Source organism: Sitophilus oryzae, unplaced genomic scaffold (genome assembly GCF_002938485.1).
Source record: "Sitophilus oryzae breed Bouriz unplaced genomic scaffold, Soryzae_2.0 scaffold_1494_pilon_pilon, whole genome shotgun sequence".
Classification (NCBI taxonomy): Eukaryota; Metazoa; Arthropoda; class Insecta; order Coleoptera; family Curculionidae; genus Sitophilus; species Sitophilus oryzae.
The window spans coordinates 3,330,137-3,352,937 of NW_022146163.1; the positions used below are offsets into that span (position 1 = coordinate 3,330,137).

Sequence of the window (22,801 nt, forward strand, 5' to 3'; positions counted from 1 at the left end):
GAAATAACTATTGTCCGTACCTGTATAAAACTACTGAGTAAAAAATATACATTCACGATGTTTTTTACGTAAAAAAGGTCTCTTGGGAAAAATCGCTACGAGTAATGGTTCTCGAGATATTTGGAATCGAAATTATCAATACATCTCCTGATTGACATAAATTACACATGTTGTCTAAATAGTTATTAGACTGAAATCATAAATTTGAAATGTATTTATGCCAAAAGTTCAACAGAAATTGTTTTATGAGAAGAAAAATTTATGATTAATTAATAAGAATAAAAAGTTCCCAAATTTATCATTTCAGTCAAATAACTATCTACTCAGCATGTTTATTTTTTGTCATTAATGACATGTTTGGACTATTTCCATTCTAAATATCTTAAGAACGGTTGCTCGTAGCGATGTTTACCAAGAGACATTTTTTACGTAAAAAATCACGGAAATGTATATTATTTCACTAAATAGTTTTATACAGGTACGGACGAAAAGTTATTAGTCTTCAAAACAGTTAAAAGACATGTAGGTGGCGCCCCCTACAAACAGGAGTCATATTGACATCAAAATCAAATTTCTCATGTCAAAAAACTCCCAGACACCAAGTTTCATCCAAATATTGACGTTACTTCAGAAATTATTTGGACAAAATCGAAATAAAAATGAAACTTCTACACCCTATATCTCCGAAACTAAGCATTTTCAGACATGCATTTATACAAACTTTTTTACTTATTTTTATCTGCAGAATATGTTGCCGAAGTTTCCGGAATACACTTAGGACCACCCTGTATATTTAATTTTCGAAATATTTCTGATCTGGAACAAATTTCTCGAGTTAATTTAATCATTAAAAGTGAAAATTTTGTAAATAACTTCCAGTATAAACTAGCTTATTATTACAATGTTACAATAACAAGCTCATAAATCATTAATCTAATACACAAATAACACCGTGTCCGTGTACATACTATATTTACAGTTGTCAAAATCACTAAAAATTAATCATGCACTATAATTTTAAAGCCACTTTGTACTTAATGTCATCATTATTTTTAACAACTAAACCGAGAAACAAATAAATAGTAAAAGTTCTCAACTCATTCACAAAATTATGTGACCTAGTAATCTCGAATTTATATGTATGTCTGTTTCTAAATTTAAATTCTAATAAGTTTATGAATGAACTAGCCGTGGAGAAATATTTTATTTACATCCGGTACGGTGAAGTGTCGCTTGGCTAATTAGACGCTAGAGATAATTTTACAAGGTGTACCAAACAAACAGAAATCTGTCAAGATGTACAGATTAAATATAATCTTAACAGTTAACCGTTTTTTTTTCACTATATACGCTAAAGTTAATATTTGTACGTATAGTTGAGCGATCGTAGAGTTTAACTATGGTCATGTATTAAGCCTCATATACACAGATACTTACATACTATTACTCGCTGACGAGTATTTGACACGCATCAGAAGATGGTTACGCAAAGCGTTTTCTTTCATGAGCTTTTCTGTAACTGAAAAGCCCTATACGTGATGTTCTCTCTCTTCCGCACTCCGGATATTCAAAAATATCATTGCTTTGTTGCCTCTTTACTTTTTGGTTGTCGCTGTTAACTGAGTTTACAATTCTTCTCCATTGCGTTCTTTTGTGCGCTGCTTCTTCCCACTTATTCTGCATGTTTATCCCCTTTAAGTTTTCGTGGAAAATATAAAGAATTTATTTAAAAGTCATTTTATCATCTAGGTACGTCTTTTCTCGATAGTTTGTTTTTTTATTCATCTCAATAGCTTTATTTTTATTGGAGATATTCGCTTTTAAATAAGACAGTAACGATTTACAGCAATTTTAGCATTGATTTTGGGTTCTCATCAACACACTTATAAAATAGTGTTTATCCAACAGCCACTACTTATACAGACGAATTCTAGCCCTTAACTGGTCCGGCGTCGTCTGACAGACTACGCCAAATAATTAACTCATTCTTATTAATTACTGGGACCGCCCACACGATTGGCGTTGCAGCTAATCCTTCCCCTCTCGATCAATGACTGATAGCCATATCTATGCGCAAACTGGATTAATTTTTTAGAAGTTCTGGCAGAAGTTACTTAAGACGTAGTCTCCCAAACGACGCCGGACCGTTTGTGTAAGATTTTGTGTGTGACAAACTTTTGTAAAATATGGCCGGGCCTACGAAGAAAGTCTTTTAAAATGATATGATGAGGACTGTGACAGTGACAATATGACAATCTGCCAGACAAATACGTTTGACAATGTCAAATATTCCACGAGAAATACGCTTTACAATTGGTAGAATATTTGCAATTCCTGTACAACCAGAACACGCCCACGGAGATATTCTTATCCTAGAGTTCTTATACTAGTTAAAGACAATGTTTTGTCTTAGTTAATTATTTTTAATGTCTATAATGTACGAATCCATTGTGTTCAGGATAACAATGAACTTTGTCACATGCTGTAACTAAAAACTTTTTCTTTAACTCCAGTTTTATAACTTATTTTCTTTTAAATATAGTATTAAAAACTTATTTCTATACTGTAATGAGTGTTAGGAATTTGGTTTTATTTTTTAAAGCTTAGTAAAAACCTATACGGTTTTTTTCAAATTTATATGTACGTTATTTTATTTTGTATACTATATTTTCTTAAAGTTTATATTAATTGAACCCATTTTTGTCTAGATTAGTTTAATAATACATAATATAATATATAATGGAATAAAAATTTGTTATTTTTTAGTTTTTGTGTGTTTTTTTAACTTTTTAGAAGGCGTAGTCCTATACACTACGCCGGACGTTTATGATACATATCTATTACCGGACCAGTTAAGGGCTAGAGTAGAAAATGAGGGAATTTTAACATTGTTTCTTCGTAATGGTGTTTAATAATTTGTTTACATGTCGTGTAAAATCGCTTATTTCTGGGGCTTACTCAACCGGGTCTCACAATGCAAATTCACCTCAAATATCCATTTAGTTGGTCATTGGCAAGCACTCTCTCATTGTACATGAAAATAACAAAACAAACATTTACTGATCTGGATAAAATTGATAGTTAAATAGTAAGACTCACCCGGGGGTACTCCGCCCCCTAGCCACTGATATATTCTATTCAATATATATATCCCATTCCATATTTTCCATCTAATTCAAATATCATTCGGATCTATTGGTTAATAATCTTCAACAACTAGCTAGTGTCACCTCAAATAGTATAGGGGCTTCCCCCGGACGCAACTCTGCCGCTAAACAGATTCGCATCCCAATCGAATAAGCTAATCAGGGTACCTCACTAGTCTCTCAACCCCAACGCCGCATCGTGTCAATCGAGAAGACAAGGGAGATCTCAAACTCTCAAGACCAACCTCGAAGGAAAGACGTCACCAGAGGTTTTCTTCCGGTCAAACGACCCGTTGCCTTACAGTACTTGCAACGTTTATAGTCAAAAGACTCTCAACCCCCAAATATCAGCTCTATTACAAAACACAACACAACAGCCGGCTGGCCAGTCTACTACTGAACCGCCGTAGACAAGCTAAGCCTCCTCTTACGTCGTAAATATTTACATTACTTGCCAATGAAGCATACTATTTTCTCTAATCGACTTTAAAATAGAATGTTTTAGCATTACTAGATAAATAAATAGAGAGTTTCCGAATTATAAAACCATTATTATAACCAACTTATTTTCCAAGTTTTACAGTCGAGATTATAATATGAGAGTCTTGTTAAAAAGGAAAAAATATTTTAAAAATCTTATGACAAGAAAAATAACTTTTGGAACACCCCAGAGATGAATGCAAAAAGTGACATTAAAAACTTCTATAATAGCTCTTGTTTGGAGTTTGGATCGAGATATCCGTGGAAGCTGGGAATAATGAATATTATTATTATTTCATAAACTCATGTATAATAATCAAATTATAGACGAGTCAGGGATAAAGTGTTTTATTTTCCTTTCATTGGCTGACTTATTTGTATGGTTTATACACAAAACAGTATTTACCTGAGATATTTGGGTCACCAATATTTAGCCCCATAAATCTTGATGTTACCAAAACAAACACAAACAGCTTTCTTCTAAAAGTGCCGCTTTTTCTATTGAACAAAGCTAGAATATTTAGCACAGGAAATATTATTTTTGTGTCCCTTATTTTAACCCAGGGATAATAAAATTCAAAATCAAATATTGAAATTCCTTATTGGGCCAAGTCAATTTACTTTTTAAAGTTTAATATTTTCTTTCTTATTTTTACAGGATAAGGAATTAGGATTTAAGTAGGGCAGTTTTTGGATAAATCATATTTTTACTCTAAAGTTTTCCATACAATGTGTTCAAAAATATTATAAAAACGTTTATGTTGCTGAAAATTGTTTCTTTATTTTTTACCAAATATATTCTTATTCTTCTTGGTCTTGCACAAAAAGCAAGACCAAGACCAACTAGTGCAAGACTTCCGCAAGAATGAAACTAAGACCAAGCATGCAATATTTTTGCGGCCTTACATTTTTTCACGTGTGTGATATATGAAATTATTTACTTAATTGTTCAAAATTCACGCCTCTAGCAAAAATCTATTAAAAAAATGCAAGACTTGCAAAAGCAAGAAGTTGCGACACTAGTCTTTACGAAAAAGTCTCCCTCACTATAGTAGGGGGAGCCAAAAAAACTAACCTATGGAATTTATGGGTTAAAATGAAACTAATAACCGACAAAAAAATATCCCCGGAAAGTAGGATTTTTAGCTCAATTTTACGGTGAACCCATTCAAAGTTTTTCATTGAAATAACACGTAAAAAATCATAAGTACCATAACTTTGAAACGGTTTACGATAAAACACTTTACATCGCGGATTCTTGTAGAGCATAAAATTTCCTAAAAATCTATCTGAGAGTAATTTTTTTCAATTCAATAATTCGTATATTTGAAAGCTTTGAAAAGTGAAAAAAAAATAAAATATGCAGTTTAGTGTTTATTGATTAAAAATTTTCAATTTTCTATCAAATTTGAATAATTTTTTCGAACAAAAATTTATGATTAATTTAAAAAAATTCCAAAATTTATCATTTCAGTCAAATATGCTCAACATATTGTTTTTTGTCAATAATGACATGCTCGAGACCACTGAGCGAGTATATAAACGCTCATATTGTAGATTGTAGTTTAGTTTTTAATCATCTGCTGATGATGCTAACATGGTTAGCAAACGCGCGTCCAGTGTAGAAGTGTTTTGGTGTATTGTGGTGATTTAGTGTTTTATTTTGCTGTGTAAAACCAAATGTTCCAACCCCCAACTGTAATGACATGTATTGACTATTTCCATTCTAAATACACTTGAGAACATTTGCTCGTAGTGATTATTAACAAGAGACATTTTTATGTAAAAAATCACGGAAATGTATATATTTTCACTCAGTAGTTTAATACAGGTACAGACGAAAAGTTATTGCTCTTCAAAACAGTTAAAACACATGTAGGTGGCGCCCCCTACAAATAGGCGTCATATTGACATCAAAATCAAATTTCTCTTATCAAAAAACTACCAGACGCGAATTTTCATCCAAATATTGACGTTACTTCATAAATTATTTGGAAAAATCTAAGTACGTTGAAACACCGGTTCCCATTAGAACACCGAAGTTAAGCGACGTAAGGCGATACTGTTGGATGGACGGGTGACCGGTTCGAAACTCTGTATCGTGCTGTTGTCCAAGGGAAAAGTGTAAAATCTATTGATACACAATGCTCATTCACGCCAGTTCGAGGCCGGATGAGATCGGATATCTCGTCAGTAAGAGTTAATTTTGACACTGCCTAAGTCGGTAGGCCACTGATCTTGATATGGCCGGGGACCGCGATTCGGATTCCGCGTAAACAAAGTAGGCCCCGTCCAGATTAGCCCTGGCAGCAAAAAGGAGACGTTAACTGAAATCTTTACTTTTACTTTACTTTTCTTCCAAATATTGACGTTACTTCACAAATTATTCGGAAAAAATTGAAATAAAAATAAAACTTCTACACCCTATATCTCCCAAACTAAGCATTTTAGGACATACATTTAAACGAACTTTTTTACTTATTTTTATCTGTAGTATATGCTACTGAAGTTTCCGGAATACCACTCTGTATATTAGGTACTATATTATTTTTTGAAGACACTGTATAGAATAGGGGCTCATCGATTATTAATATAATTTACGTCAATAACGCTACCACATCCCATAATTTATGTTATTTCTACTACTTAAATACCTATTTTTTTAATATAGAATGAATCGATATATTATTCAATCATCTGAATTATTTATAATTCAAATCAAGTCACGTTAACTGAATGTAGGCGTAACCACGAGAAACTGCTTGTTTTTCTAATTTATGAAATAACGAGATTCGAATTGCACTTTGCTTGTCATTTACAGTTCTACTAATTGTTGTAAAACATTGTTATTGCTATTTTATTGTTCAGGGAAGCGATTTCTTATTTAATTGATTAATTGACGCATTTTTTCGAATTTTATTAAAGTTTCTGGTAGTCAGTCTTCTTTGGTATAAACGGTGGTTTTTAATTTAGTTTTAAGTGAATTTAAAATCAATTTAAGCCATATGGCATAAATAAAGCATAAATAAATAAATGCCTTTATTGTAAAAAAAAAATTACAATTTGTAGACAAAGGTAAAGTAAACAAACAAAGTAACAAAAATAAGATTCAAAAATATTTAGTAAGTTTATACTAAATATCAATGACCTCTATATAAATTTACCTCGATGTCATTGGTAAATATAGTAATAGCAAACATTAGACCAGTGTTTACAAGATCAAATTCGATTATCAAAATATAAGTCATTTACGGCGTAGAAAGCCTTGTCTAGTAAATAAGATTTCAATGCTTTGCGAAAAGACATATTTTACCACTGATGTTTATGTTAGCAATGTCGTTAATAAAAAGAAGAAACAAAATAGGGCCTAGTACTGAGCCTTGTGGTACTCCACATTCTATTGGCTTGCTAGAAGACAACGTGGTAGTAAACACAGGCGTATTAACAGAACCTTGTAGTCGTCCTGAATGTTATTACGATAAGTCTTTTAATAAAAGTCTATGTTATCTTTATGCAATATTTAATAATTATTGAGTTGTAATAGGTCATTTAACGAGTACAGCATGGCATTGCAATTTAAAGTTTATGATAATTATTTAAAATAACAATTTTAACTATATTTCGTAATATATGGTACGATAATAATTAAATTTTAAGACTCAAGTGCTGTACATCTACCGGGTGCGTCTCAAAAGTGGCTCACCCTTATAACTTTTTATTTTTTCAGATAAAAAAAACGAGACTTGGTACGTTAGTTAGTATATGACACAAATCGAGATTGATTGACGTATTCAATTGTTTTTGATGATTTGCTGTTTCACCGGAAATGATGAAAACTTTTGATTTTTAAATGGCACCCTCGGTATATTTTTACTTTATTCGATAGAAAATGGTACTCTGAATAGAATTACATATGATATGTCAGCTTTTGACATTTTAGCTTAAAAAATTATATTTTAAATTTCAATCTAGAGTGCCATGGCTGTGTTAAAAACACTAATTTTTAATCAAGGAGCCTTGGAAAAATAGATTTGATCATCTAATGTTTCTTCGTGTCTTGCTCTGGCCGATTAAGAGATGCCTAAATCGTATTTTTAATCATATCTCAATTTTTTCAAATGGAACAAGGGTGGCTCATATGCATTGTTGGAAAAAGCATTTTTTTACGAATAATTTGGTACCACACACTTGCTATTTCATTGCATGTTGTAATTTCAAAGAAACTATATGCGAAAATTTCAAAAGTTGACATAATATGTCATTCTATACAGACGAGTATACAGATTGTCATTTTCTATCGAAAAAATTCCGGTGAAAAAGGGAGTCACCAAAAACAATCGAATACGTCAATCGATCCTAATTTATGTCATATACTAACACACCAGTCTCATTTTTTATCTGAAAAAATTAAAAAAAAAATAGAGGGGTGAGCCACTTTTAAGACGCATCCGGTATATTCTTTATGAAATGTGTAGAATTCTGTGATATAGCTACATCTCGAAAGCCTCTAATTTGTTAGTGGCGGTTGCTTTTAATGTTCAATCTTACATACTATAAAAGAGTCCCGATTTTGTTGTCACCCGGTATAATTGTCTCACTGAGAAAGACTGTCTATATTTTCGCGTATTTCATAGTTCTTCCTGGATTATTTCTTCGAATTTAAGGAAACCGCAGTTTCATAAATCGTTAAGAATTATTGGCAAACGCGTTTTTTTTTGTTGAAATCGTGAATCCACAACAGCGAGGTCGTTGGTCTCGTCTGTCTTTTCTAATTAGCCATTACATTTTTATGGGCCGTTAGATTTATTAAAAGCATTGCGAATATAAATAACCTCCACTTAACGACATCATCACTCTTCTTAATGTTTTGTCGCTTTGCATTTTCCGTTTTGAATCCTTAAACTATATTTAATTAGGTATATACCGGGTGAGAGAACTTGGAAAAATATAAAGGGTGGTCCGAACTGTATTCCGGAAACTCCGGCAGCATATTCTGCAGATAAAAATAAGTAAAAAAGTTCGTATAAATATATGTCCTAAATTCGGAGACACAGGGTGTAGAAGTTACAATTTATTTCGATTTTTTCCAAACAATTTCTGAAGTAACGTCAATATTTAGATGGTGTCTGGAAGTTTCTTGACATGAGAAATTTGATTTTGATGTCAATATGACTACTACTTGTAGAGGGCGCCACATACATATTTTTTTTTAACTGGTTTGAAGAGCAATAACTTTTTGTCCGTACCTGTATAAAACTACTGAGTAAAAAATATACATTCACGACGTTTTTTACGTAAACAGGTCTCTTGGTAAAAATCGCTACTAGAATGGTCCTCGAGATATTTGGAATCGAAATGATCAATACCTCTCATCATTGACATAAATTAAACATGTTGACTAAATAGTTATTAGACTGAAATCAGAAATTTGAAATGTTTTTGTGTCAAAAGTTTAACAGAAACCATTTTTTTTATTATTTTTTCGAAGAAAAATTTATAATTAATTTAAAAAAAATAAAAAGTTCCCAAATTAATAATTTCAGTCAAATAACTATCTAATCAACATGAATGTTTATTTTTTGTCTATAATGACATGTATTGACTATTTCCATTCTAAATATCTCGAGAACGGTTGCTCGTATGGATTTTTACTAAGAGACATTTTTTTACGTAAAAAATCATGGAAATGTATATTTTTTCACTCAGGTACGGACGAAAAATTATTACTCTTCAAAACAGTTAAAATACATGTAGGTGGCGCCACCTACAAGTAGGAGTCATATTGATATCAAAATCAAATTTCCAATATCAAAAAACTCCCAGACACCCATTTCCATCCAAATATTGACGTTACTTCAGAAATTATTTGGAAAAAATCGAAATAAATATGAAACTTCTACATCCTGTATCTCCGAAACTAAGTATTTTAAGACACATTTATACGAAGTTTTTTACTTATTTTTATATGCAGAATATGCCACCGAAGATTCCGGAAAACAGTTTGGACCACCCTGTATACATCAGCTGTCTAAGGAGGAAACATAATATACTGCAAAACTGAAATAGCACCAATATAATTCTTGTTTATAAGAAAGGCAGCAAAGAAGACATCAGAAACTATAGACCAATAAGCCAGTAACATACAAGATATTCTGAAAAAATAATAAACAAAGCTTTAGAAGCGGCTTCAGCAGGGTTGAATATATACATACACTAAGGGAAACTATTAGCCTAACAAAAGAATACGAACTTCCACTAGCCTTAGCTTTTATAGACTTTGAGAAGGTTTTCGAGTCGGTATATCCTAAGGCAATAATATAGAAGCCCTAGCGAAACAAGGTATTGACAGGCCTTATATAAAAACTCTCGCCAAAATATATAAAAAAGCCAAAGCAAGAGTAATGATATATAAAACAACCCCAGCGTTCCCATCTGGCAAAGGAGTACCACAGGGAGACGCGATATCCCCAAAGCTGTTTACAGCAACACTAGAAGAAATATTCCGTCAACTAAATAGAGAATATCTTAACCATCTAAGATTTGCTGATGACATATATAGATTTCCTGAAGAACTACAACCACAAATTAAAGAACTAAATACAGCCAGCAATAAAGAAGGTCTCAAAATGAACTTAGCATAAACTTAAGTAATATACAACGAACTAGTAGACAGAAACGACATTCTAATTATTAAGAACACAACACTGGAAATAGTAGAAGATTTACTATTTGAGACAACTAATACACACCTCGGGATCTCTACTACCAGAAAACAACATAAGAATTAAGTTAGCATGGAGTACTTATGGAATTAAAAAACTTATGGAGTATTTAAAGAAGAAAATATTCGACCAATGTGCATGTGTACTACTGATCATGACCTATGCATACGAAACCTGGACTCTTAAAGGTTGATTCTCACTATACTTTCCATATCAGCACCCTTCCGTTTCCCTTCCGTTTATATAAAATATTATATCATGTAAATGAATATGACAATGCACACTATATGTTCCGTTTCCCTTCCGTTCCATATCCTTTCCTTCCATACATTTTTTTGACGGACGGACTGAAGCGTATCCGAAACAGCGTTGTCAAGTTCTACATTTGTACCAGCTCTGTTAAAATTTTGCTGATATTTATTCATCCTTTCGCCTCTTCATTAAATCTATTACCTTTTTTAAAAGATACAAATTTCTAAAATAAAACTTCCGTAATGATATAAATTGTACAATAAAAAGTATGGAACTGATACGGATCGAAAACTTACGTATAGTGGCAATACAATAAAAATACGGAACGAATATGGAATGAATATGGAATGGAAACAGAAGGTATAGTGAGAATCAACCTTAAAACGGACATTATAAGGAAACTGCAGGTCGCACAACGCTCAATAGAACTGAAGGAGAACTGAATTATGCTGGGAATAACCAAAAAAGACCGTAAAAGAATAGAGTGGATACAACAAAAGACCCAGGCACTAGATGTCATCCACAGAATCAAATCCCTGAAGTGGCAATGGGCAGGACACTTGGCAAGAAGGACTTACAACAGCTGGACCACTAAAATGACAGCATGTTACCGAGGAGGAATTAACAGACCTAGAGGAAGACCAAACTTGAGATTAGACCATGATATTAGGAAGTTAGCAGGGATAACTTGGACCCGCATAGCCAACAATAGACAACAATGGGCCTAACTACAAAGAGAGTATCTAAATATGTGAGGGAGGCTAGACCATAGTTGGAAATGGTTGAATAAGCTGAAAATTATGATGATATTTTTCTTTTAGTAAATGGACGTGTATAATAACATAATTAAAATACCAATTTAAGCCTCGAAAGCGGCTGGACCAATTTCAATCAAGTCGGAAAAAAGAAATCAAAAAAGGACTCATTTTTAATGGGAACTAATATAAATATTTCTTATTCTTTTTTATTTTCTGTAGTTCCTTATAAAATTTTCCCTCTAATCTTTTTACCCCACGCAATTTAAGATATCTTATTTGAAATGTCATCCCACGCTTATATCTATCTATAGGAGAACCGTAATAAAACGACGTGTTTCGGTATCCCTTGGCTGAAAATTTCTTATTGGAAGTTAAAGTTCCGAATTAAAAAAGTTTTTCGCTTTTTCCGTTAATTCCCTTTAATATAAATAAGTCTTTAAGACCTTTTTTTGCTGATCAACCGAGAGCTGAAAGCCATTTTAAATTTTAATCTCGGTTTTAATAATAAAGATCGCAACTGTGGTTAGAGAGGGATAGAGGGATTAGAGGGGGAAGAAGTGAGATTCTTTGTTTCTACACATTTTCTTTTCTACTTTATAGGACTAAACAGGGGAATAAATATTAACTAGTAGCTCTGACCTGGCTAACTAGTTAATATTTATTAATCAACGAATACACAACAAATCAGAGATCATTAAAATCCGTCCAGGGCCGAATTCCTTAACTTAGAAAACGCTAAGCGCTTTTAGACGCTCAGCGTACATGACGTTAATTTTCGCTTAGCTCGCACTTGACTACCGATTTGGGTATTCTCATTTGATGCGCTTAGCGTCTTTACCCATTGCGCTAAGCGATTTGAAAACGGCTACCTACCTTAAAGGATGGTTTGGTTTGACTTGTCGAGCTGTCAGTAAAAATAGAACTAATTGTGATTTTGTGCGTTGCCTTGCTCTTTAGTGAAAAATACTTCTTCTTCTACAAATTCCTCAATAAGGTAACTGATAATTTACGATTTGGCAGCTATAAATATTGTTCAAAACATCGAAAATGCTGAGAAGCCTCTCCATCGTTTCCCTCGTATAATAAGAATAATGACATATCCGAAAAATAGGTTTACGTAACTCAACAATTTATGAAATTTACGTAACATTGATATTTTTCATTGTTTTATCCACATTTGACTGTTGTATGTGCGCAACGCGTATCCAGAACACGATTCGCACGGCAACGAGAATACCAAAATCGACTGCTTGGCGTTCCGCTATACATGGTGTTTCAAAACAAATGCGAAAAACTTCAGGGGGCGATTCCTTGTTCAAAATAAAGGGTAGTTTGCTTTATAAACGTTGGGTCAAAAGTCAACCATTAGGGAGATATCGCGGTACAAAGATGGCGGAAAAATAATGTTTTTATTTTTTATCTTGAAAACAATAAGAGATAGACTAATGAAATTTTATGGGAGCATTACTGTTATGAAAACACACTTTCAGGTAATTTTTTTACTTTTTTAAAATGAGTGGAAGGGGTTGAAATAAACTACCCCTATCATTTTGTTAACGAAATTTAAAGAAAAATCTTATCAAACACATGCAAATGCTTTAATTTGGATAGCTTAGTTTGTTTAGAAACTTTTTTATCTCTTGTGTTTTTTTTGACAAAAATCACCGATTTGAAATTAAAAAATAAAATGTAAAGCATTACATGTCAGGACAAAAAACATTTTTAGATTAAAAATCTAGTGATAATAACGATAATAATAATCATCTAGATAATAACGTCTTGCAGTAGAGTAATGTCAAATAAAATAATATTAGGAACATCCTAAAGTAACAGCGGCCGACTAGATTTTTTCCTAAAAAATTACAGCAGCCCACTAGATTCTTTATCAGAAAATGTTTTTTGTCCTGACATGTAATGCTTTACATTTTATTTTTTAATTTCAAATCGGTGAGTTTTATCAAAAAAATACAAGAGATAAAAAAGTTTCTAAACAAACTAAACTATCCAAATTAATTTGGATAAGCATGTGTTTGATAAGATTTTTCTTTAAATTTCGTTAACAAGAATGATAGGGGTAGTTTATTTCAACCCCTTCCAATCATTTTAAAAAAGTGAAAAAATTACCAGAAAGTGTGTTTTCATAACAGTAATGCTTCCATAAAATTTCATTAGTCTATCTCTTTTCGTTTTCAAGATAAAAAATAAGAACATTATTTTTTCGCCATCTTTGTACCGCGATATCTCCCTAATGGTTGACTTTTGACCCAACGTTTATGAAGCAAACTACCCTTTATTTTGAACAAGGAATCACCCCCTGAAGTCTTTCGCATTTGTTTTGAAACACCCTGTATAATTGAATCAGTGATGGGAATACCGGTTCCACATGAGTCGCGTTACAATAGCGACCGTTCCAGAAAAATACCGCGATTTTGTAATCGAGGTTCCAACTTCCTAAGTGTCGCGGTCCTCGCTTATGTAGTATTTCTGGCATTGGTACCTACTTTTATTTTATACTACCTACCTAGTCCCACAAACCACTGTCAAAAAAAATTCTTTATTGGTGACCGGTTTCGGCAATTCCAGCCATCATCAGACCTTAAAAATAGATATAAACAATAAAACTTATATAAATGTATAAAAGCAAATAAAATTTTCATTTTATTTTATTTGCTTTTACGTTGCATCTTTCAAACAATGCTATTTTATACCATGCTTAGTACATACCAAAAATCGCTATTTCAAAAGTAACGTAGCGACGGGAGCACCAACGCCAATAGTAACCGACCCAATCGCTACAGGCGAAAACGAAACACTAGAAGCGCTCCAGCGATGCTGGAACGAAGTAAGCCGCCTCCGAGGTCGAGCGTCAATAGCCAATTACAGCAGTTACTTCTGTTCGCGACAGGGAACTAAAACTCTAGGAGCGCTACGGCTGGAGCTAAGTAGGCCGCCGCGCCATCGAGGTCGAGCGTCGATGCCCAGTTACAGCAGTTACGCGACAGGGAACTACAACTCAAGGAGCGCGACGGTTGGAGCAAACACGTCGCGATCGCCCGACGCTACGTGTTCCAGTAACTATTGTAGGCGACCGACGAAATCGCGGCGGCTGGAGCTGAACACGTCGCTATACGATTACTACGGTTCAAGCTAACTTCAAGAGCGATTATAAATAATTTATTGGTAAATTATAAATAGTTTATAATTTTGTCGTCATTATGATCGTCGTTCTTCAGTAACAGGTTCCCCATTCGTTGGGGAGCGCGATACGGCGTTACAAAAAAATATCGCTCCAAAATCGCGTTACTCAAATACCGACACATCACTAAATTGAATACTTTCGCTTACCGCTTTGAAATCGTAACGTTTTTATGTCCAGTTCCAGAATTCGGGCTCAGTCGTACGCACTTATTCTTTTACACTCTGTATATTAGGAAGTAAAGATAAATATACTATTAAACTACATAAACGATTTCTGGTTTAAGGAAAACGAGACGCCAATATTGCATTGACGGCGGTTTATGTGTGATTTAATCTCAATAGGAAGTAAGGATACAACGTTGTACGGGTATAATTAATTGTGTCCTAAACATCGATACGGGGTGATAGAGTTAATAAGCTGTCATATTTGGAGCCGATTAATCGGTATACTACCGACCACAAATCGAGACAGGTTATTACTTTAGCACTATTATTAGCAAATTATATTTTTTACTTTGTTTATGCTCTAAATTCATTTTATATAGCATTTTATTGTTAAACTAATGATTATGTTGTGAGGAACCCTGTTCAGATCAATGTGATGAACCGTTGTCGCCAAATGTTGCGATTAACTGCTACATCTAATATTGTAATTACACCAGTTCTGTAATTATGCTGTCACCAATATTGCTGAGTTGTTAAGGATTAAGAAAAAACGCTTTTTGGTATTTGAGAATTTTTTTTTATTTGTGTTTAAAAGGGGATGGAAATTTGGAAAAGTATAAAAGGGATTAACCATTTTAGAACAAGCATAAACCTTTATGAAGAATGCATTTTTCTCAAAAAGTTAATATTAAAAAAGTTTTTCTTCTTGTAAAATCATTGAATCTAAAATCAATCCGGCGACAGCCAGTGATAGTATTTTCTATATGTGTCCAGTTACACTGAACACCCTATAAATATAATTACTTAAGTAGCTTGATTATTACTGTGCCATTTTTTTCAGTTTTAACATTTTAAATTACATGACAACCAAAACAACAATTTTTAAATAAAAGACAACTACTTATTAAAGCCTTGGTAATTGATTAACTTAGTCAAGACGTTACACTTTGTCTATTACATATAAAATCCTAAAATTGTCTGATATATGCGGTCATAATCCGCCATCTGTCTGGCGAAATAACTATAAAATCTGGATGAATCAGGGTTTAGACATCGTAAGTGCTTTTAAAGCCGGCTTTAAAACTTTTAAAAGTTCTTTCGTTTATATTTAGAATGTACTATCGAAGGCTTAAGTCCCTAATAGAAGATATTAATAATACTAAGCAATCTCTTAAACGAAATTATTTTGAATTAAGAATATACTTACATAAGTATTGGATTTTGTGATGTATTATAGCTTTGTTTGTTTTTCAACAGACACTTGCTTGTGCACTTGTATTGTATATTATGTTCCCAAATTTATTCTAGCAAGTTGTTCTCACAAGCTCGTTTGCATCAGTATAGTAAAACGTGAATTTGATTAATAATAATAGATCAATTCAAAATTTCAATGACAGAATAAAACATTGCTTAATCGTAACTGAGCAACAAACTTTGGCTAATTGAATATTGACATTTTTTATTAATGGCTAACTGTGAGTTTTGATACACCTTATTTTGATCTATCTTCTAAAATACTACATCTTTTAGATTATTGAGTGCAACAACTTTCCTTACTCTTTATTTTGTTGCAGAGGTCTATCCGAAGAAGTATTTCCACTGGCAGGGACAGTCTCTCGACGTGGTTATAGAGACTTCGGACAGAATCACACATCAGCTGACCTCGTGGATTTTCTACTATTTTACCAAAGAGGTGTTGGGTTACAGTAGGGTGAAGGTGGTGAACCAGTCGGACGATTTCGATATCGAGAGGGCCATAGAGAAATTGACTGATAAAATTGACCCGTAAGTACTGCATTTTTTATTATTTTACTTCTTACACTATACAGGGTGATAAACTATACAAATGTATAAAAACTTGGTCTTGGTCTTGCATTTGCTCATCAATATGGATCACTCAGTATATTTTAGTATGGTGATATAAGAAGTAATTAGTACACCAGTCACAAATAATATATTATTAATTTATAAAAGCTGGTTAAAGTACTTTTCAGCGCATTTATGAAACCATTTATTTCAATCGCTGTGTGAATTGGATTTGACACCGAATTTGTCGATTTCTTTCCATTCATAATTGATATTTGTTTTTGTTATTAATGTGCGCTTCGATAGTGATCACGAGCGCGTCACGTGACCTCACTTTAAACAATGTCGAATCGTTAAAAGTGCGTTTCAACAACTCATTAGCACACAATTTATATCGCAGGCGCCACTCGCATTAAAGCACTGTTATTTTTTAGGTCTAGGGAATATTTCGATTTTTTTTTCTGGTTGTTATGATTTTCACACAATTTGTTATAAGTGTACAGGGTGTCCAAGTGGTTTTCGTATTTTTTATGATTTTATTTTCGTATACGAATAGAGATACAAAGATATTGTTATTTCTGGGGTACTAGAGATATTAACAGACTATTACGCTGTACTTTCGGGTGGCTCTCAGGGGTCGGATAAAGCGGGTGTATAGGCGAAGAAATAAATATATTATATTTCAGAAATCTTCCTAAGACTTAGCCCGATCCTGTCGTGTTAAGCCACACCTAAAATTCCAAACACACGTGCTTTAATTATAAGGCTTGATTAAGTAGTGATGGGTTGTTATTTAACTATCTGTTATTTTATAACAATTATTTAGAAATAACATAACGCAACTGTTACTACTTCTAAAAAATAACAGATTTAAAATAACGACACGTAGAGATCGACCGCTCGTGAAACGAAGTCGGCGCTCTGCACCGCCACGCAATTCTATGCGGCTCGAAGCAATTCCAAAAAACAACTAGTATGGATGGAAAACATGTTATTTCGACAACCATCGATACAGGCGGCGAGATACAACGGACAACGGAGTAGGGAATGCGCTACGGCGAACGTAGCTGCATCGGTCGCTGGTCGTGTTGGGCTTGCAACAGCTTAAGAATAATAGGATATAAAAGAAACAGTTTTTTTGAAACAGTTGCGGGCATAACGCGTGGCGGTCGAGATAACAGGAGTGGAAAAGTAACGCTGTTGCATCGGTCGATTGTCGATGGAGGCTCGCAACGGGTTGGAGAACAACGTATAGAAAATAAGCAGTCATTTTAGATACGTTGTTTTTTAACCTGTTACGAGCATAACAGGCGGACGTTGAGATACTCGGAGAGGGAAAGTAACGCTGCTGCATCGGTGGATTGTCGATGGAGGTTCGAAACAGGTTGGAGAATAACGCATCAGTTGTTTTAGATACATTGTTTTTCAGCCTGTTACGATCATAACGGACGGAGGTCAAGATATTATGGCGCTGTATGTTTCAGTACTTAGTTATTAAGTTTCAGTTAGTTAGTTATTTTTATTAATATCTTTAAATATATACTTTCATTGTTTTTGCTACATTTTAAAACTCTTCAAAGACAATTTTACTAAGATATACTTTAAGAAATTGTGAATGGTACTTAGAAATTTAGTGATTTATTTATTATAATAATGAGAAGTACCTAATAAAAAATGGAAATAACAATTTAATTAATTATTTAGTAATATGTATCTTTTTCTAAAAAAATTCTTTAGAAAAAAAAGTTTTGAGTTTTTCTAAATTTTCCCAGTCTTAAATTATTACAAATTATATTATTATTGCAAAGTAATAGTCTTGTATTTTTCACCACTGTCTAAGACTATTACTGTTATAGATGGTGATAAGAATAAAAACACTATGTTAAGAAAAGACTGTTTAAAAGGTAGCAAACACATTGAGTATCATATTAATTTTAAATAATGTATATTCGTTGGTTTTGCTGCGATTTAAAGCTCTTCAAAAAACAAATTTACTATTCAGAGATAATGATACAACAAACGATAATACAGTAAAAACACACAGACGACTAAAAATATACTAAATAAAGATATTACTTTTCAACTACTAAAACAAGTAAAGGCTAAATTATACAGACTTTAAATTATTTGGAATCGCACTAAGAAAAATTAATCTCTTGAAATACTGTAATAATTAGATATTACCCTTGTTTATACAGTATGTCCCCGGATTGTCTTTATAAGAGGAAATAAAGAAACCTGTTATATTTTTAAGCTGTTATTTAAAGCTGCTTTTATAAATAACTATAACAGTTTCAACTGTTATCTAAAAATAACAGTTTTGCCCATCACTATGATTAAGGTTTGCAGAGCTTCAGCATTTGCCATATAAATTATATATCACTGTAATCACAAAACTTCAATCTATTTCCGTATTATAAAGGAATTATAAATTATGTTTTTATTTTCGAGAAAATTTAGTCCAAACATAAGGAATATTTTGTTGATGTTTAACCATCAAAATCTTAAAAATAAAGAAGTTGTCTAAAAATGTGCTACAATCCTTTACCTTTAATTTCCTTCTTCATTTGTGTAAAAATACCTAGCCAGTTTTACATAAAACGTTAAATGCCGAACGCTTATTGTGCTACTTTTTCGGATTAGTGAAATCGACTCTTAAATAATCTGAAAACATGAATTTTTGTGGGTAGTCCTGCTCAAATTGTAATAACACCAATAAACGGGATCGATTTTTCCGTTTTTTTACCAAACCAGCCGCTTTTGCATATTAAACAATGGTTGATTAAACAGCAATTATTTTTATTCTTATATTATGCCAGAGTCAAAAAAAAGATGGTGCATTAAACTAATACATTAATTAAAATGTTTTAAGAGATACTAGATATCACTTCAGATGCTTGATTGATAACATATACGTATATATTGCAACAAAAGCCAATATTTTAATTGTTGCTATTTTTGCCGTATTTTACCGTCTAGACGATAAGTTTTTGTGTACTAATTACGGACAAGATAATGCATAAATCATAAAAGCCGTGTTTGTTCAGTTGTTTAAATTACACTATTAAACCACAATAAGGAATTAATTATTTCTAATTAGAAAATGTTTTTAGCAGTAACGTAACAATTATATAAAGTAAATTTATAGGGAGAAAGTTTGACAAGGGAACCAATAACAAAATGCAGAACAGAACAATAATGTAATATTTCTAAGTAGGGGTATTTGTACTGACTGTGACATTCTCTGTTAGAGAATGTCACAGCGTCTTAGCGTTGATTGAAATAATTGGGAAGATACGCAATCTAATGGACGAGTTTGTGACAGACCTGATTTGATTTCCCCTTACGTCTCATGTGCTGTACGGTGGAGACACCAATTGTTCTGCGGTCAACGCATGAAACACTTGTTTTCTCTAATTTGGCCAGCGAAGGCATATCGAAGACGGTGTGGATCGGAAAGCAACAGTGTTATCATATTCTTCTTCTTTACGTGCCGTCTCTTTCGTGGAGGTTGGCGATCACATTGGCAAAAGCTTTACGATTCTCGGCTTTCCTTATAAGTTCTTCAAAAGTTAGGTGAGTCCAGTTTCTGATGTTTCTCAACCAAGATAGTTTCTTCCTGCCGAGACCTCTCTTTCCTTCAATCTTACCCTTAACTATCAATTGTAAGAGTGGTATTTTTCATTTCTCAATATATGCCCTAAGTATGATGTTTTTCTTATTTTTATTATATTGAGCAATTCTCTCTCTCTGCATATTCTGTTGTAGACTTCGGTATTTGTGATATGGGCTGTCCATGGAATTTTAAGCATTCTTCGATATATCCATGTTTCGAACGATTCGAGGCGATTCATCTCTTGAACTTTCAGTGTCCACGTTGCTGCTCCGTATAATAGGATTGACCAAACATAACACTTAACGAGCCTAGTTCTCAACTCTAGGTCCAATCTGGGGTTCTGGAAGACGTTCTTCATTTTTAAAAATGCATTTCTCGCTTGTTCTATTCTGGTTTTTATTTCCACGTCGTTGTTCAAGGTGTTAATTATCCAGGACCCCAAATATTTGAACTTGTAGACCTGTTCTAAGGTATTGCCCTCTATTTTAATAGGAATTGGTACATTTTGGTTGTCATATTAAAATGTGTAATATCTGTAATATTTTTTGACGAAAATATCTTTGGATGAAAAATCCGCGTTTATGTATTGAAAATTTATTCGTGTTAAACATAGAATAAACAACAAAAATAAAAACAAAATATATTATAGATACTGAATATGTCGTATGATCGAAAAAAGTCGTTTAAATGGCTTGGAAATGACGAATTATTGACATTTACCGTAATATTTTACATATGAAATAACAGCGATCTTCATTTCCAAACCAAACTTTGACGCCATTCTTTGTTTAATCATATAATATTATATTAAATTGTTTAATCATAGAAATTCCGTATTATTAACGTGCTGTAACCAAAATCTGTAAATCTACGGATTAATCCGTAGTTCTGGCAACACTCTCTCCGGCAACCACTCACTCTGTCGACTGAAAGCGGAACTACGGTACAGTATTTTTTATCCGCTGCTCTGTAAACGACTCTCAATCAGCGCGCAGCGACGCAGATCTAAACTAAATCTCGGAATTCTCGGATAGGCTGACGGTAACGCCAGCTACAACTCGGACAGGTTTTGTACCAGGAAATCGCCCATAACGTTGTGCATCTTCTTATTTCTTCTTAGCTTCAATCTATTGAGGTACTCATTGAGGAGACAGTGTCAAAGATTGTTCTCTGCGAAGACTGTTCTGAAGAAGATTCTCTTTCTTGACAATTCTTTTTATAAATGGAACGTCAGAAAAAATCAGACGAATAACCAAACAGTTAAAATTTAGGATGAGTGCGAGGAAGGTTAATCACTGCGACCTTACAGATCTATTGTGTCAAAGCCAGTATCTGCGACGGTTTTACAGAGGGTAGTTCTCCATCTCCAATATCCGTCGTACCAAAGTTCATGGCACGAATGGTTGTCGTCTCGGCGCACTCAGTGATGAGGTGTTCTGGTGTTTCCCCATTTTCCCCACAGAATCTGCATTCGCCGTTTCTTTTTAGTTTCAATCTACTGAGGTGTTCATTGAGAAGACAGTGTCCTGTTAAAAACCTCGTGACAATCCGAAGATTGTTCTTACTTAAATCCAGGATGATCTTTGATTTTTCTTGGTCGTAAGCGCTCAGAAACTTCTTCGAGTGTCTTAGACCGTTGCAAGATTCCCATTCCAGGTTGCGGATGGAGTCTTCCAAGTTCTTGAGTTCCGCCTTTAGTTGGTTACCACTTGTGAAGCAGAACGGTTCTGGTCCAGTTAGTGGAGTGTTCGCTCCTTTTCTAGCTAGATCATTAGCTTTTTCATTGCTTTCTATCTTGGTGAGCAGGCATCCAGAGTCCAGAGGACTTTGTTTCTTTTGCCTAATTTATTCAGCTTCTCTATGCATTCTTCGACCAATTTCGAATTGATATATTCTTTCTAAATTCTAAAAAACCAAACAGTTAAACACCAAATCACATAAAAACTGTCCGATTATAAAACTAAATTTGGCATATAGGTCAGTAACTTAAAAATAATTTAAATTGTTAAGTTATTTCTTATTTGCAAATAAAACAGTTAGATTTTATCTATCCAATTAAAATCCATTTTGCGAAATAGTGATATTAGAATACAATCAGTAGAAACGAATTACGAGTATAATAATTCAGTCATATAGTTTATTGACTTTAATTTGTTGTTAAATAATTGTTAAGTAATTAATTTATTTGGAATGTATTTAGCATATAAAGCCACTAACAACACGTTTGTATCAATGCTATTTAATTGTGTGTATATTAATTTACTCAATTTCGTTGAATTTTAAAATTTTATTCTACAATTTTTAATTTAAACGTATATATTACAATAGTTATAAATAAACTAATTAATGTATTCAAACTTTTTGAAAGTATGTCACAGAATATTTAATTTAATTTGCTTGGATATACATATTTAAATTATAAAATACAATAAGTATGATCATTAGTACATAACATACATATTAGCAGGTTATCCATACATTAATTGTTTTTGTTTCGTTGATTTTTTTGGATTATTTTTTTCTTATTTTGCATAAGTACATTTTTAATACATTCCAGATAATGTAATCCTCCAGATGTACCATTAAATATATCATCTTTATTCCCAGCTTATTCAACCATTTCTACTTATGGTGTAGCCTACCTGTAAGTTTTATATT

The 22,801-nt window shown here is 33.0% G+C and overlaps 1 protein-coding gene across 3 annotated transcripts in view; it reads left to right on the forward strand.

Moving 5' to 3' along the window:
• The window catches only part of LOC115877509 (atrial natriuretic peptide receptor 2-like), a 335,138-nt gene that overhangs the window by 237,242 nt on the left and 75,095 nt on the right, over window positions 1–22,801 (forward strand). For all 3 annotated transcript variants that reach the window (XM_030893711.1, XM_030893710.1, XM_030893712.1), the window contains one exon: window positions 16,296–16,506. In XM_030893711.1, coding sequence (XP_030749571.1) covers window positions 16,296–16,506 — 211 coding nt within the window. The remainder of the gene's footprint in view (window positions 1–16,295; window positions 16,507–22,801) is intronic.